Below are 17,326 nucleotides of genomic sequence, written 5' to 3'. Positions count from 1 at the left end.
AAAATTTTACTATAATAATTATTGATGTATTTATAATCACAAATCTTTGACATTATTAATTCATTAGAAACGAAACAGCTGATCGAGAAATCAAACAAATCAGCTACTTCATGTGAATGTTTTTACACATAGTTTTTTTTTTAACCAATAACTTGATTATTTTTTACTTGTGGGTGTATTTTGAGTTTGCAGTTATGAAAACACCAAGCCAAGTACCTTTTATCTAATTTTCTTTATAAACTAACAGTGAATCACTACATGAACTTTACAAGTTAGGTAATTAATTGTCAGTATGCCAAGGGGAAGAGTGGGTCCTTGAAAACAGTCGAAGGCAGAGGCACCCATCTAGAAAATCCAACTGAGTTTTTAAATATAGAGGTCAGTGGATAGCCAAGACACAGATTATACAAATAAAAGGAGGCAGTGGTTTTATTGATATTAATACATCAAAAAGGGCCTTATTAATGGCACAAGGCTTCATGTGATCAGAACGGTTAACAACAATGTAAAGTAGAATCTAAAGTCCTAACATGGAACAAGTGAGTAAGGACATATTTTGATTTCGAGGATAACAAATTTGCCCGTCTGAAACAAAGTTACCTTTTAAAATGGAAAGATGCTAATTCTGTTATCATTCTTGAATATTTCCATAATCTTTGGGACAAATCTTTTAAAGTCATCAGAAATTATGAACGTTATTCCTTTTAAAATAACGACTCTAATACTTAGAAATTGCTCGAATTCGAGCAACAGGGACACTAGTCTATACTTATTTAATACGCAAGCAGATTTTTTGTGACAATTACTCCTCCGAAACTACTGAACCGATTGACATGTTTTTGGTGTGATTGGAAAGAGCGTAACGTGAAATTGTGCAGGAAACTTTTTTTATAGGGAAATAATTAGAGAGTGAGGCCCTAAGGCCCTTTAAAGTTTCGTATTTCTCCATAAGATTAACATGGGAAACAAAAATTGTTATGAAACTCCAGCTGTTGTCAGAAATCAAAAGTGAGAAGAAGAGCATATGTTAATTGTAACAGTGAATAAGTTTGCTAATTTAACAGTTTGCTAAAAATATTTGCTGACTTGGTTGAAATTCGTTTTTAAAATAACGCCTGTAATACTTATAAATTGCTCGAATTCGAGCAACAGGGACACTAGTACTTATTTAATACGCAAGCAGATTTTTTGTGACAATTACTCCTCCGAAACTACTGAACCGATTGTCATGTTTTTGGTGTCATTGGAAAGAGCGTAACGTGAAGTTGTGCAGGAAACTTTCTTTTTAAGGAAATAATGAGAGAGTGAGGCCCTGGAGCCCTTTAAAGTTTTGAATTTCTCCATAAGAATAACGTTGGAAACAAAAACTGTTATGAAACTCCAGCTGTTGTCAGAAATCAAAAGTAAGAAGAAGAGCATATGTTGATTGTAAACAGTCAATAAGTTTGCTAAATTAACAGTTTGCTACAAACATTTGCTGACTTGGTTGAAATTCGTTTTAAAATAATGCCTGTAATACTTTGCAATTGCTCGAATTCGAGCAACAGGGACACTAGTTAAGAATTAAAACCCCTAAAAAATGATGTGCCACGTGACATATGTTAGCATTTTAAAATTTTGAACAATGGGTATTTGCAAATTAATTTTCAAAAATTAAATCTTTTGGAATGTTTATTCTATCAGAACCGTTACTTGTAGCATATCACAGTAAAGCTTATTTTATAACTAGTTAAAAAATGCAACCGGAGAAAGGTGAAGTGCGTTGGTATAGGAAACACAGAGTATTAATTAAAAACATATTGATTTCCCCCCCAAATAAAAACTGACACCATTTTGCAACTGATGAAGATAACTAATTTATGTTTTTGCCAACATGCTTATCTATTAAATACCTTTAAAATTATGTATAACATGATATTTGTTTAGATTGGAAAATTCCGAGATTCGAACTGGTGACCCTAAGTTTTGGCACACTAACATAAAAAATGTATCTGAAAAAAGTTGAAAATATTTTTACGTTATTCCTTGTGGCCAATTTAGTGGGAAATAGTTTGATTTCATCCTTGTACGTTAAGCAGTTTTCCCGTAATCAATTTGAGACACCTTACGTGGGACACCCTGTATACTGTATATCAAAATTCCGCAAAAACTTATCGATATGGAAATAAAGTGTAAATGTAATTTTTTTGCAATACATAATTTGTCTTTGCTACGATAAATCGTTCTCTGTAAATTGCCAGTAGGACATTCCACCCTGACAGGCAAAGACCTAACAACAGTTGCTAACAATACAGATGACAACAATTGGCCAAATTCCTGGGATTGTTCGGCATCTTGCTGTGGAAAGGCTATGAGAAAGGCTTTCTGATTTAAAATTTTACACCCTTGTTAAATAAATCAGACCAAAATTGATTATTGCAATTAGCGTATAGCCTATTAAAACTAACTAGTGGTCGTCCAGTGGTCGAAAACTCGATCAAAAGTATGTAGTTGAAATGAAATGGAAAAATGCATGATTTATTCAGGCAAAGTTAGGGCCACATAGCTTTTTTTACACTATGTAATGTACAGTGTAAAGCCCACACTGTAAATAAAACATGTGATTGGAATTTCTTTTGACTTTCTTGTTTATATTTCGTTGTTATTTTGTCACCATTATGGTAAACCATAAGGCCCACGTTAATTTTTGAAGTTTTAAAATTCATTTTTTGTGCTTATTTTTGAGCCAATTTTAATGTTTAAAGGGATTCTGCACATCTACAGGAACATATCTTTCTATTATGAGCAGATTTTACCTGCGATGCACACGAGCTGCGGAAAAGGGGTTAAAGAAACATGCTTGCCTATTAATATATAGAATTCACTACAACTACCGCCACTCATCCTACACTCATCTTCATTCATACTTGGCTTAAAATACCTACTTTGTATGGTCGCCATTTAATTTAAAAGTATAAGTAAAGAATAAAGTATATCCATTTTGGGCCCCGCAGAAACCAAAATAGTTATTTGTGTAACTAGTGGTGAAAGTGGCACTTTGCTGCACACGAGGTTTACGCACGAGCCGCAGGCGAGTGCGGAATGATCTCGAGTGCAGCAAAGGCCTTTTTCACTCGTGTTACACATTATATTTTTCCTACAGTCACTATAAAGCATATAAATAATTAGTCTTTCAAACACTATACAACACGTTTTTAGGTTCAGCTGGCAACACAAATGGTGCCCTAGAGAAAGTAGTACCGCGCGGTCCGTATCACTCCGCTATTTTTCCTCGGCAAGAAATATGCTCCGCGTTTTGAGAATATAGTTCCGTATGTTTTTGTAATTTGAAGTAGTTTCCGTTCCTTAAAAAAATGCTTTAAAGGTATTTTCTTGTTTGTTAAGATCGTAGGAATATTTTAAAAGCGTTTAAAAGAAAAGTCCAGAAAGTTCAGAAATACCGAAACTATAAACACGAAATGACAGGTTAAATCGTAGTTATAATGTCAATCAGCTGGTCATAGTATTATTATTTTTAAAGTGTTGCCAACCTATTTCCAAGTGTACACGGATTACGTGCATAATAGAACCACGCTGTTTTGTGTTGTTTCGTTGGAATCCTGATGTGCGGCAAAGTATAAACCGTACGGCAAAGTATAAACCGTACGGCAAAGTATAAATATGCAGCAATTAGCAGCTTTCTGTACTATAAACAGTACAAGGAAGCCAACTTTGTCAGGTGACTGTAGGAAATAGTTATTTCATAACAAGAGTAGTAAGTGAGTCATTACATATTTCAGAACATTATGTTTAAGGTGCGAGATTTATTTATTAACTTTAAACTAGTGGTCGTCCAGTGGTTGAAAATCGACCAAAAATATCCAATGTACAGGCTTCTCTATTTTCACCCAAGCTGTATTTATTTATTTATTAAACACCAACGGCAAACACCATTTTACATTAAGTAGTTACAAAAAATATTATAAAGATATAATAATTAACAGAGGAGTAACAATGCATAAAAAAATATAACAATGTATAAAAAATATAACAATAACAAAACATAACAATGAATATATCAATAACAAGAATACAAACAAAATAGATCACAAATATTAACATGGGAAAAAATCAACAACAAAGGAATAACAACAACGATGCTTTTATGGTGTACCCTCAAGGATGCTGTCAGCCGCAGAACGCCGAACCACCCCCAAGGAGGCAGTTAAAAGGTCCACAGAGCTGCTTATCACATTCCCGAGGCGCATGATCCGGGGAATGGTACTAGATCTGGCGTAGTTGGTCCCAGTATGGTCCAGTTCAAATACACGCTGATGTCTCGTGATTCTCGAAGGAACATGGAAGTTTATCCTTTCCAGCAAGAAGGGGCAGTTGACTTGGTTATTTATCAGTTTGTAGAGAAAGGTCACATCAGCCACTCGCCTTCTGTTTTCAAGACTCGGAATGTCATAGATATTAGAGAGCTCATCTACCCGGACGTCACGAAAGTCAAGTCCAGCACGACATCACAGGAACCTGATGAAGCGTCTCTGTACCGACTGAAGATGGTAAATATGGCCAAGATGGTATGGTGACCAAACCAAGGAAGCATACTCAAGAAGCTGCAGGATGAGAGACTTGAATAGGATAATACAGGCATGGTTGCTCAAACCATGTCTAGCAGAGCGGAATACCAAACCGAGCATACTGTAAATAAAACATGTGATTGTCATTTCTTCCATTTGTTTTGAATTTCTGTTTATATTTTGTTGTTATTTCGTCACCAACATGGCAACCCATAAGACCCATGTTAAATTTTTTAAATTTCAAATGAGTTTTTTGTGCTTATTTTCGAACCTATTTTAATTTATAAAGGGATTCTGCACATCTACAGGTAAATATCTTTCTAATAGTATGCGTAGATTTTCCTTGCGATGCGCACGAGCTGAGAAAAAAGTTTTTAAAGAAACATGCTTGCCTATTAATATATAGATATGGTCAAGAATATGTAAGAATTTTTGAAGGTTATTTTTTGCTACCCTAATTTTTTTACTAATCTTAGACACAAAAATATTTCTTGATTACAGTTATATTTATACAGGAATATTTCAAAATAAATAGCATTTTTTAGGTTTTAGGCCTTATATTTTAGTTTAAATTTACGTTGACTGTGCAGTTTTGGTTGTTGAAAATTTAAACATTTGATGAAACAAAAACAAATGTTTGTTTGTTTATGTCATTAAAATCAGAAAAATATAGTAAACATCCTTTTTGCGTGGCACAGGAGTGTGGAGAAGCGAATTCAATATGGTCTCCTCCTCTTCTAGGAAAACAGGACTATTAAATTACCTAAGACTGGACAAGTGGAAAATCACTTCGTCGTACTACATTGCAGAAAAGCGATTTTCCGCTCGTCTAGTGGTGAAACCCTAACTTAAAGTAATTTTAATGGTACTGTTTTCCTAGAAGCGGAGCGTACCGCCACTAGACGAGCGGAAAATCGCTTCTCCGCTCTCCGCACATAGCATTCCGCTTTCACCGCTCCGCTTCCTCGCCTGGGAAAACCCAGCTTTAAACTATGTAAAATAACTCAGAATGCATGTGAACACTAACCAATACTTAGTAACTTTTGGTTACCGGTTGCTATGCTACTTTTTGCTACCTAGTTAGGATAAAAAATTTAAGTTTCACAACACTCAAGTAAAATCTATAGTCGGTAAATGGGGGTTTTCATGTGGTAGGTAGTTTCGGATTTTCGATATTAATTTATATTTATTATTAAGTTAGACTGTAATAAGTTATTAACACAATATTAATTAAGAGCACAATATTAATTTGTGTAATATTACAGAAATAAATTTACTAATTTCTCAACAGATACGTAGCTATCATTTTTGTCATGATAAATTGTCCGTTCGTTTAAGGTAATTTATATTTATAAAATAACAAACTTGATGATTCAAAACAAGTTTGTTAAAATCGAGGATGGAATCCTCGGACGGTTTTATATCAAAAGCAAACTACTTAACCCACACAAAAGCTAAACAACAAACTTAAAATCTAACTTCCGTTGGGTACAGTATTGAATAAAGTGCTTAAACGAGAAAATAACAATAGGAAATTTTTAAATGTCCCTGTCTCTGTTTGGTAAACGTACCTTAAATGTATGACCATTAATACAAGACAACGAGAACATCCGTTGACCGTTTGGTGAGTACTTATGGGAAACCCGAACTAGAACGCATTTCACAAGGGGTTTATAGTATGGCTTTAATGTGTTAAAGATATCTCCGAAATATTAGCAAGAATGGGGCAGACTTTGAGTCATTGTATTGGCAGAAGAACTCCACCAACTCCTGATCTGTCCTCGGAACATATCACTGATGCCCCGACAAACACAGTAGATTTACCACACCAATCGGCACAGTCTGTGCCATCATTGCCCGATCCTCCAACACACCTTCCAGTACAGTCTGTGGGGCAACCACTACCATGCAGACCACCAGACCTGTCACTACAGACCGTGCCATCATTGCCCGATCCTCCAACACACCATCCAGTACAGTCTGTGCCATCATTGCCCAATCCTCCAACACACCGTCCAGTACAGTCTGTGCCATCATTGCCCAATCCTCCAACACACCGTCCAGTGCAGTCTGTGGGGCAACCACTACCATGCAGACCACCAGACCTGTCACTACAGATCGTGCCATCACTCCCCGATGCTCCAACACACAACCCAATCCAAGCTCAATCCAAAGCTGCTCCAATATTCACTCAAGAAGTCGCTGTGTACGTCATGACAACTGGGAGCGCTTCGAGGACGTCCACTACTTTGTACTCTTCCGCTGTGAGTTTTGCTTATAGCGTATTCATGGTAATCTTATTTACTAAAAAACTTTTAAACTTATGACTGAATTACATGCGGTTGGTATCAAATGAAAGATATTTTCCTGTAGATGTGCAGAATCCCTTTATTAGTTAAAATAGGCTCAAAAATAAGCACCAAAATGAATTTGAAATTAAAAAAAAATTAACTTGGGTTATGGTGACAAAATAACAACAAAATATAAACAGAAAATCTAAACAAATTCCAATCACATGTTTTATTTACAGGGTGGGGTGAAAATAGAGAAGTCTGTACACTACATATTTTTTGGTCAAAGACCTTTAGGAACCAATGTAAAAATAAACTTGTCTTATGTATATTTAACATAGAGCCAAAATTAAGCTTATGACAGCTAGCCTGAGATTTTTCGTAGCTTCTGGATTTTTCAGTTACATTTATTTAATTATACATGTTACTTTTGAGCCCTCTGTGGTTTCAACTATAATACGTCTCCTGGAATAAATTCGTATGCAAAATCACGTTACTAGATTGTATGCAATACCCCTTTTGAATGTTACTAAACAAAATTTCATTTGATAACTACTTTTTCAGAACATGCAAAGTTTTATTAGTCAGTTGAATTCAAAAAATGAGAGTTTGAAGGAAACATATGTCAACGCAACATATGCTGATAGAGAACGAATGGAGGATTTTATTCACGAACATTGGCAGAAAACAATTTCAACGAACGTAAGCATGAATTCTGTATTTTAAATTAATAATTGTACTATATCTAGTCGACTATAATACTAGCACTATTTCTTTAATAGCAGTATCACCATAAATTGTTAACATTCTTTACTGTCAGTTACCCTTTAGAGACGACCACAAACTTTAGTTCAGACATCACATTGAATCAAAGTGTAGTTGCCGGACTTAGATTTAGCAATAATAGCTACCATGGATTAAATATCCTCTCTAGATTTATAAATCTTACTTCCTTACGTGTTAAGGTTAGTTTTGACCATTTATTTAAAAAGGCAGTTTTTTGCCTATTTTTTATTATATTATTTTTAACCTATTATATTTAACTTATTTTAAACTATTGTTAACCAAACAAAACCTAAATATAAACATACCCCCGCCGCAGCAAACCTGCAGACTAAGCGAATTTCCATTTGACTAATTGGATTTACACTGAAATTTCTACTTAAAAATATAACATTTATTCTCTATTTAAATAAGTTAGTTTAACTAGTACTTAGGTTTGCTGCATCAGGGAGGGTAAAACTGTTTTTTTTTGTAAAACGTTAATAGTTAGTAAGAAATAAAAACATTTTCCAAATTTGATCGAAATATGTTCATAAACAAACTACAACAATTTACTTATTCTCCATAAGAATAACATAGGAATTTTAAATTTACAATTTTTTGGAATTTTCTCCGTAACCATTAGGCGCATAATAACGCTTCAATATACTAAATTATTTGTTTTTTAAGCTCTACAAAATGGTTTGGAAAAAAATTGCTAAATTTTATGTTTATTGGGTCAAAAATGGGAAAACCCTATTTTTACCCCATAAAACCCCCCGTAAACCCCCGTTCCCATGGTCCGATCATGCTGGATCACGAACTCGTTCGAATAAACGTAGGTTTACACGTTTGTACCAAATTTCATCGAAATCGGATCATTTTTGCTCGAGTTATCGTGCTAACGGACACACACATATATATATATATATATATAAATATATAAATATATAAAAATATAAATATATAAATATATATATATATATATATGAATTTGAACGGATGGTGTTTTTGGCCTCTAGGGACCTCAAAATGAAAAAAATATACCCCCGTCGCAGCAAACCTGCATACTAAGCGAATTTCCATTTACCCGGCTTGGTTTCTACTAAAATATTCCCTATAAATTTTCAGATTTATTTCCTATTTAAATAACATTAATTTTAGTGAGTAGTTAGGTTTGCTGCTACGGGGAAGATGTTGAGGTGTGTTTTTTTGAATTGAAATAGTGATAGCTTAGTATGAAATAAACCAAATTGCCAAATTTGATTAAAATTTATCCATAAACAAGCAAACTAGAACAGTTTATTTATTCTCCTAAAGAATGACATGGGAATTTTAAATTTACAATTTTTTAAATTTTCTCCGTAGTCAATGAACATTAAAAAAAACTTCAATATACTAAATTATTTGTTTTTTTAAGCTCTTCAAAATGGTCTAGAGAGAAATTTAGAAATTTAAAGTTTTTAGGGTCAAAAATGAGAAAACCCCATTTTTACCCCATAAAACCCCCCATAAACCCCTGATCCCATGGTCCGATTATGCTGGTTCGCGAACTCGTTCGAATAAATGCAGGTTTACACATTTGTACTAAATTTCATCAAAATCGGATCAATTTTGCTCGAGTTATCGCGCTAACGGACACATATATAAATATATATATATATATATATATATATATATATATGAATTTGAACGGATGGTGTTTTTGGCCTCTGGGGACCTCAAAACGAAAAAGTAAATCGGTCCCGGGTCTAGGTCTTACCATGAGACCTACGGTAATAGCTTATTCCCTATATGGGAAATTCGCTAAAAATCGGTCCTGCGTCCAGGTCTTACCATGAGTACTACGGTAATAGCTTATTCCCTATATGGGAAATTCGCTAAAATGCTTGTCCTTTGGCATTAATCCAAACAAAGTACAAAAAAATAGTCATTGTCTGCGCACTCGTAATATTACCAACAAGGAACTGTAAATTACAGGCTTAGGATTTTACAACCGGATAAGAAGTCCATTTGCAGCATCTATAAAGCGGTTTGAATATTTTCCTAAATGGAAACTTGCTAAGAACAAAGTTATACTACTACTAGCAGAGTACCCGTCCTTCGTACGGGGTTGGAATATAAGTATAAAATGCTTATTACAGTTATACTCAAGCTTCGCGTTTGCAATAAGGGAACACAGTGTGATAACATTTGCTTTTTTAAATTTACAGTATTCTATAGTATTACCAAAGATTACATATGCTACACATCTACCATAGCCATAATGTTCTACCACTTCACCTAAACAATAGAGAAAAATAAATGATCAACAATTCGCAAAATATCACAAATTATTCATGAAATGAAAAACATAAACATAACTGTAAACAATCCTACTTTGACAGTTCTCATTGCGAATCACATTTTTTTGGTGCTGCTTAGTTCAAATTAGCTGTTTTCATAAATGCAAAAAAATATAGTGCTGCACCCTGTTGGTAAATCTTATAACTTTGTAATGCTTTTCCATATCATAGAACCAACGTTTTTAGTTGAAACAGCTGACTAAATTCTTTAATTCCCTTTAAATATGAATACTCATAAGGTTAACATGGGGAATTACAGAGCCACTGGGGCGGAGCCCGAAAGGATTTTTGAGATAAGAATATGCCTATATGTTAATCGGGAATGTAAGCTATCACCATGCCAAATTTCAGCCTAAACCGTCCAGTGGTTTATGCCTGATTGAACTTCAAACACACAAACAAACAAACACACAAACACACAAACTTTCACATTTATAATATTAGTAAGATTAAAACACATTACAGGTAGAACTTACAGGAGTAAGCGAAGTTAAGAACATATTTTTACTCGGAATGTACGAACTAAAGAAGGCCGAGTACAAGTCTCGATATGGGCCCGGGAATGTAAAGGAGAAGACACTGATCCACGCCACAGGCGTAGACAAGGTCAACTCTATCGTAAGAGACAACCTGGACTGGAGGAGGGTGCAACGGAGTAAATATGGAGACGGGGTCAGTTTCTCGTGGAGCCCCGACTACTGCAATTTCTACTGCAACCGGAGAAACGGTGAGTATAACAGTGACATTTTCTGTTTTAAGATCCATATCTCATTAAAGCACTTGTATAGCTGGGCTGATGTGCAAACTGGCTTACACTATTTTAACTTTGGCTGACACTTTGGCTTAGCATTGTATCCACTTGTTAAAGTTGTCACCAGTTTTAAAATCAAAATGGTCGTACTGTAGTTGATGTGAGCCACCGACAAATAGAGCTGATATAAATTACAAATTGTGTTCCATTCACGAACTTTTTTTACCAAGTTGAACTGATGGGACTACTTATTGAGATCTATATTGTATTAATAGTCAAAGGCTATAGCAACGTCAAGGTCCACTAGTCAATGCTGCAAGCTAGATTTTTCGATTTATACAACTTGAAAAGCATAATATTTGTAAACTAGTTTGCTTTAAGTTTAGAAAGCCTATTCCAGCTGTTGCATTTTCATATTCACTAAAAGCTTAGCTGATTTTTATTGCTTTCCAATCATTGAGATGGGATACATTTGGGCATAAACCCGTTTAGGAGTATGAAGATTAGTGTAAAATGTGTTAACAAAAGTCGGGAGTCAGTATACCTAGGACATTTATTTTATAAACTTAAGAAACGCTGCTAACTGGACAGGGAATAATATAGTTTTTCACACAATTTATAAGTTATAAATTCCAATAATCATGGTGTCCAGCCGACCAGGAATTCCAAGGATTATACTTGGAGTTTTTATTACCGGCAAAACTCTGTAAGTGATAGCTTTTTTTTGGGATTGGGAAATTAAAACAATCAAATAATGGCTATTCACGGTTGCTATCGTGATCGCGTGAGACCACTACGGTTACATGACTGCGGTGGATGATCTAAACGGAGTGTTCGACTTGTATCAATGCAAGAGGAATTTTCTTATTTTCCATTCGACTTATAGGCAATGGCACACTACCGTCCAGTAGCTTGAAATAATCTGGCACTGGATTTTAGATAATAACAAAACAGCACAAGGCATCTTTACTAAAATATACTCATATCTCAATTATATGTTAGTTAAAAAGTTAGATTTGTTCACTTGTACATAGGGTTGATTTGGTTTTATATACAGGGTGGCTGAAAAGTCACTACCTATTTTAATCAATAATCGTCATGACTGTGCTAAAGAACAAATAAACATGTACTATGTAACATTGATGTAACATTGATTAATGCCATTTATTATGAAACACGTTTAGCCTCGACATATGCACCGGCATTGTCTACAAATTTTCTTAATGTAACAGATACATTTTGAACAGACTTTTGAATAAAGTCTTGTGGAACATTACCACAACATCTAAACTGGAAATGTCCAATTAATTTAGAGTTTTGGATTCCTTCTGCAAACCTCTTCTTTTGACACTCCCCATAAAAAGAAATCACACTCAGGCCAGTGATGTGGACTACCTCGTCAAATCCATTTATCGGGGTATGTTTATTGAGCCATTCGCGAACAATATTTTCATTATTCACATTGCCACTTTCAATCAGTTTATTACAACTATTTTATACTTCTTGCGTTCCATTCTGTACTACACCACCTCTGGACCTGAACAATAGACTGCTAAACTTCATTGAGAGTCCATTTTTGTCCTTTCCTCAATACTTAAAACACCAGCCATAAGAGCAGATTTAAAAGCTTCAATCAATTTAACATTAAGAACTACCTACAATAGCATCGAATTAGCTTTCTAAAGCCAAGAGTTTTGTTTAAGGTACATACTTTTCAGCCACCATATATATATATATTATATACAGGGATGTATATATACTTTATGTATAGTATGTATTTATATGTACATAATATTTTACAGGAGATCGTCGAGTGTTTATCGTAGCTTCCGTATTATATTGTCGAGGAGAAGACGGAATATATACACCATCTGGTGACGTCGACACAGCTCTTGGCAACAGGGGGTTTGTATTCGTTAAGTTCTACGACAACGAGTTTCTACCAAAGTACCTAGTATTTTATAACGCTCCATACCTAACATCGACACGTCGGAACTGGTATTAGCATATAGGAGAGCATGCTTTTGTACATTTATATGATTTAGAATAATGGGAAATTTGGCATTTAAAAATTGAGTTTTTATTTATGATTAATAGAATTAACGGGAAAGTAGACAGACGCTGCTAAAGATTTGGAAATATCGTGTTACCACTTAATAATTATTTTCGCTACACTACTATGAAATGACCTGTTTTCGTTACATGTTTATCACCTGCGAAAATTCAGCATTACACTGTTTACTACGGAAAAAGAATGTTTATTATGCAAAAGTAATGTTCACTATCTTTTTTCCATTTTGCCGACGTAAACAGAACAAGATTTTTTATTGTTTTGTCAACTGTTTCAAATTTTAACAACAAAAACTCTACAACCAAAGTAAATATTAACTTTAAATTGAAGACATGACCTAAAAAATGCTATGAGTTTTATAGTGTTTCTAACTAAATAAATAAAGAAATATCCAACGTCTTTTGTAATTAAGAAAATAATTAGTTTTTGTAGTGTAGCGAAAAGTAACATCCAAAACACGAATGAAAGTGGGTCTATACATATTCTCGACCATTTAAAGTGCTCGATAAATCTCACACTTCAAACATGGTCTCAAATATGTAATGACTCACTTTCTACTTATGTTATGAAATATGCTATTGCTCTACTGATGGACTTAAATCAATAAAATCGGCCACGCTAAGCAAGCATATGGCATGACCTGGCATTTAATTCTTTGTTCGACGCTCAACATTTTTAAATATAAATAACTACGACGGTTTAATATTTTGATCCTTTACATGTTTGGATATTTTAGGGTAGATTATATAGGTAAACCCCTTATTAAAGATACAGCGTCCATGTAGGCAAATATTTAAAAAGGGTTAAAAACCAAACAGATCAACATATTTAAGTGGATAGGTTAATGGAATCTTTATCCCCAGAAGATTTGTTTCTGTAATATTTATTTATAATAAGTTTTTCATTATTATTTTGTATTAATATTTTTAAAACGGTTTACTGTTCAATTTGAGTTCAGCAAATATACTGTTGAAAAGGTTGATACGCCAAGATTTTAATAAAGGTAATCTATACATATACTTTGACATACGATAATGTAAATTGCTGAGGCTGACATTTTTAGTAAATACAATTTGTTTTAGACATCTTTCTACGTGTTTTTAGCAAGAAGTTATTTAAAACGAAACTAGCAACCTGCGTCACTTTGTGACTTAGAATTAAAATATTTTACTTGAATTATCTAAAACATCAATAAAACATACTATAAAAAAACCTCTCACAACCTCTAACGTAAGTGATTGTCTTCTTTACATATAATTATAATACAAATAACATTACAACATTTTACTTGAATTCACTGAAACATCACCAACTAAAAAATATAACCCCATTTTCGTATGGATGTAAAAAAATTGTATTATGGCCATCTGTTTTAATGTAAATAAATGTAAACTTGAAAAAGTTCAGATGATTGACAACATAATTTTAACTATGATTAATTATGAAATTTTAAAATCCTATTGGACGAGGGCTTTCATGGGATATCATACAAACCCGCAAAAGGCACATATCCAGGATAAGAGCTAATACCCAATATGCCTATAAAATAAATATTTAGGGGTCGATTTGCTGCACACAAAATAGTAGTTTACGCAACGATTGCGTTAAGTGAGTCTTTACGACACGAGTAGAAAATTTAAGGCACGAGCCTTGGCGAGTGCCTTAAAAACTTCTACGAGTGTCGTAAAGACTATTAACGCGAGTTGCGTACACTACTTTACCTACGACCGTTTTTTAATTACTATCAATCTGGATTTAATTACTAACAATCACTACTGATAACTTTTTAGAGAGGTTATGTTTTCGTGTATTGTCATTTCCACTGAAAGTGATGCAACGACTTGTTGTATAATCAGCTGATTTCCTGTAATTACGTGTTTGTTAAACTTCGTTAAATATTACATTGCTAGCAGCATTATTACCATAAATAATATTGTATCAGGTACAATTCGGCAAATATTTAATTTATTTTTGGACTTCCGCCAACTTAATTAAGAATACGCGAGTATCAACATGAACAAGTCGGATCAACAATTAAATTGGTCAACTGATCAGCTGATTAGTTGACGTTCGAAGCATTACAATTTTAATTCTTTTCTCTCAATACTTGAACCTCATTGGTCCGTTACCTGTGTGGATATGAGAAAAACTATGCTGATATGAAATGAAACTATGCTGATATGAAAGTAAACAGCTGTAAAGTGAAACTTTTCAATTCTAAGAACTGGACTGAAATGGCTACTTTAAAAAACGGTCGTAGGTAAATGTAGTTTTTATAACATATTTCCTAATGATTGGAGTATTACCTCAACCTGACCAACGGAGGATGAATCCCATAGATTTCTTCGCTGTGGTTTTCTTCACATTACCCTGTCCTATCACGTGTTCTTTACCAAGGATACCATCTCAGCCATCTGCTTTAATACCTTGTCATTAACGACGTACGAAACATCAGAAGAACATTTTTAACTACTGTATGCATAAAAATCTTAACAAATTATCTTCTACATATATAAAAGAGGAAGTATGTATGTACTCTATGGACTCTGAAATCACTCAATAGATTGCAATGGAATTTTCAGCTATAATTAAGAATTATTCAAGGATGGTTTGTGTGAAGTTTAATGCAAATCCGTCAAAGGGCTCCACCCCAGTGGCTCTGGAGTTTCCCAAGTTAACCTTATGAGTACTGATATTTAAATGGAATTAAAGAATCTTAACAGTGGTTTCATCTAAATAGTTTGATTCTTTGATTATCAATAGCATTAAAAGGTTACAAGATGTACTAACAGGGTGCAGCACTATTAATTGTTTAAATTTATGACAACAGTAAAGTTGCTAATTTCAACCAAGCAGCTGTGATACAAAATTAGAACCGTCAAAGTAGGATCTTTTACAGTTATGTTTATATTTTTAATTTAATAAATAATTTTTGATAGTGTGTGAATAAGGAGTTTTATTTTTAACTGCGTAATTCATTAACTTATTGACATTCTTGTTTCAAAAATGTTAATAAAAACCTATTGTATTTGTATTTTTTATTTCCAAAAAATAATATCCGGGAAACGAAAGTAGCCAGTTAATGTTGTTAGTACTTTAGTGGATTACTAAAAGTTTATCTACATACAGCAGATCTATGGAAAAACAATTATTCTCTTAAGCGTTCTCTTCCCGTTGCAAAGCACGGGTATGATGGCTAGTTGGTGATAAATCATAAGGAAACTATATCACTTAAAAAACATTTAGGGATTTAAAATGCACTCTGAGGCACTTTATAAAATTTAAATGGCTTATGAAATCACTATCAAAATATATTGTTGGCAATATAATTTATTTGAGTTTTAGAATTTCGTCCAATGATTTTAAATTGAATGTTTAACGAGACACACCTTTTTTGATTGCTGGTTTGCTGCATTTTGGTTATTTGATGTACACGGCAAGAAAATAGTAAAAACTAGTAGGCGAACGAGATCGGCCGAGTGTTCTTGAGTCCTCACGACCGAAAGATTTACCATACCACATGACCGTAACTTGGAATGGTTTATGTTATGATCAGACTGACGTACATTACGTCCTTCAATGTATCGAAATATCAGTTTCGGGACAGGCATTTGTTTTACAGAAACAAATAAACCCAATACAAACAAAGTAATATACAGTACTACAAACAGTGTTTTACGACTGTCGAGAATGTTTACTAATTACTACTATATGTGAAAAGAAAGTTTATCAGTTCGCATTTAAAGGTACCAAGATATTTTTTCATCAGTAAGTTACTTCATTTTATATTTTGTATAGCTTTTACATGCCTGGTTTAATCTTACTAATATTATAGATTTTACGTATGTATGGATGTTTGTGACAAGTAAACTCGAAAAATACTGGTCGGATTGGGCTGAAATTTGGAGTGATGATAGCTCACATTCCCGATTAAAATATAAGCATATTGTTGTCTAAAAACTCCTTTCAGGCTCCGCCCCAGTGGCTCTGGAGATTCCCGTGTTAACCTTTTGGGTATTCACATTTAAAAGGAATTAAATAATTTTGTCAGCTGATTCGACCAAACAAGTTGTTTCTATGATAGGCAATAGCATGAAAAGGTTATAAGGTATACCAACCGCAGCACTATTATATTTTTGAAGCCTGGATAATTTTATATAATAAAAAAAACTGAATTTACACTGTGTTGCAATCTTTGAGAGAGCCCATTTGCAAACTATGGAAACATAGGAAAGTCATAGAACACTGCCAAGGAGAAGAAATAGAAATAATGTTATTTTTTTAGAATTTATAATCGTTATTATGGACATCTTAATTCGGCTATGAGTAAGGCTATTTGTAGAGAACACTAAAAAAACACCAAAAAATGATCAGATATTTAATTTGATTATATCGATCTATTATGTACATCTTGAGTATTTCCATAATCTTTGAGTGATATTATTTTTAAAAGTCATCAGATATTATGACTGTTATTCGTTTCAAAATAACTCCTTTAATACTTAGCAATTGCTCGAATTCGAGCAACAGGTACACTAGTA

The 17,326-nt window shown here is 33.7% G+C and overlaps 1 protein-coding gene across 1 annotated transcript; it reads left to right on the top strand.

The window, feature by feature from the left end:
- Positions 1-6,275: 6,275 nt before the first annotated feature.
- LOC128990853 (uncharacterized) lies at positions 6,276-12,786 on the top strand. Its single transcript, XM_054413470.1, has 4 exons — positions 6,276-6,829; positions 7,421-7,558; positions 10,429-10,690; positions 12,517-12,786. The coding sequence occupies exons 1-4, from the start codon at positions 6,287-6,289 to the stop codon at positions 12,717-12,719; spliced, it is 1,146 nt and encodes a 381-aa protein (XP_054269445.1). The 5' UTR covers positions 6,276-6,286; the 3' UTR covers positions 12,720-12,786.
- Positions 12,787-17,326: the final 4,540 nt, after the last annotated feature.

This window comes from Macrosteles quadrilineatus, unplaced genomic scaffold (assembly GCF_028750875.1).
Source record: "Macrosteles quadrilineatus isolate MER2022 unplaced genomic scaffold, UCM_ALF_1.0 Scaffold_3__2_contigs__length_128488019, whole genome shotgun sequence".
NCBI classification, from domain to species: Eukaryota; Metazoa; Arthropoda; class Insecta; order Hemiptera; family Cicadellidae; genus Macrosteles; species Macrosteles quadrilineatus.
Note: the sequence above shows the minus strand (reverse complement) of the source record. Positions and strands in the feature narration are given on the sequence as shown.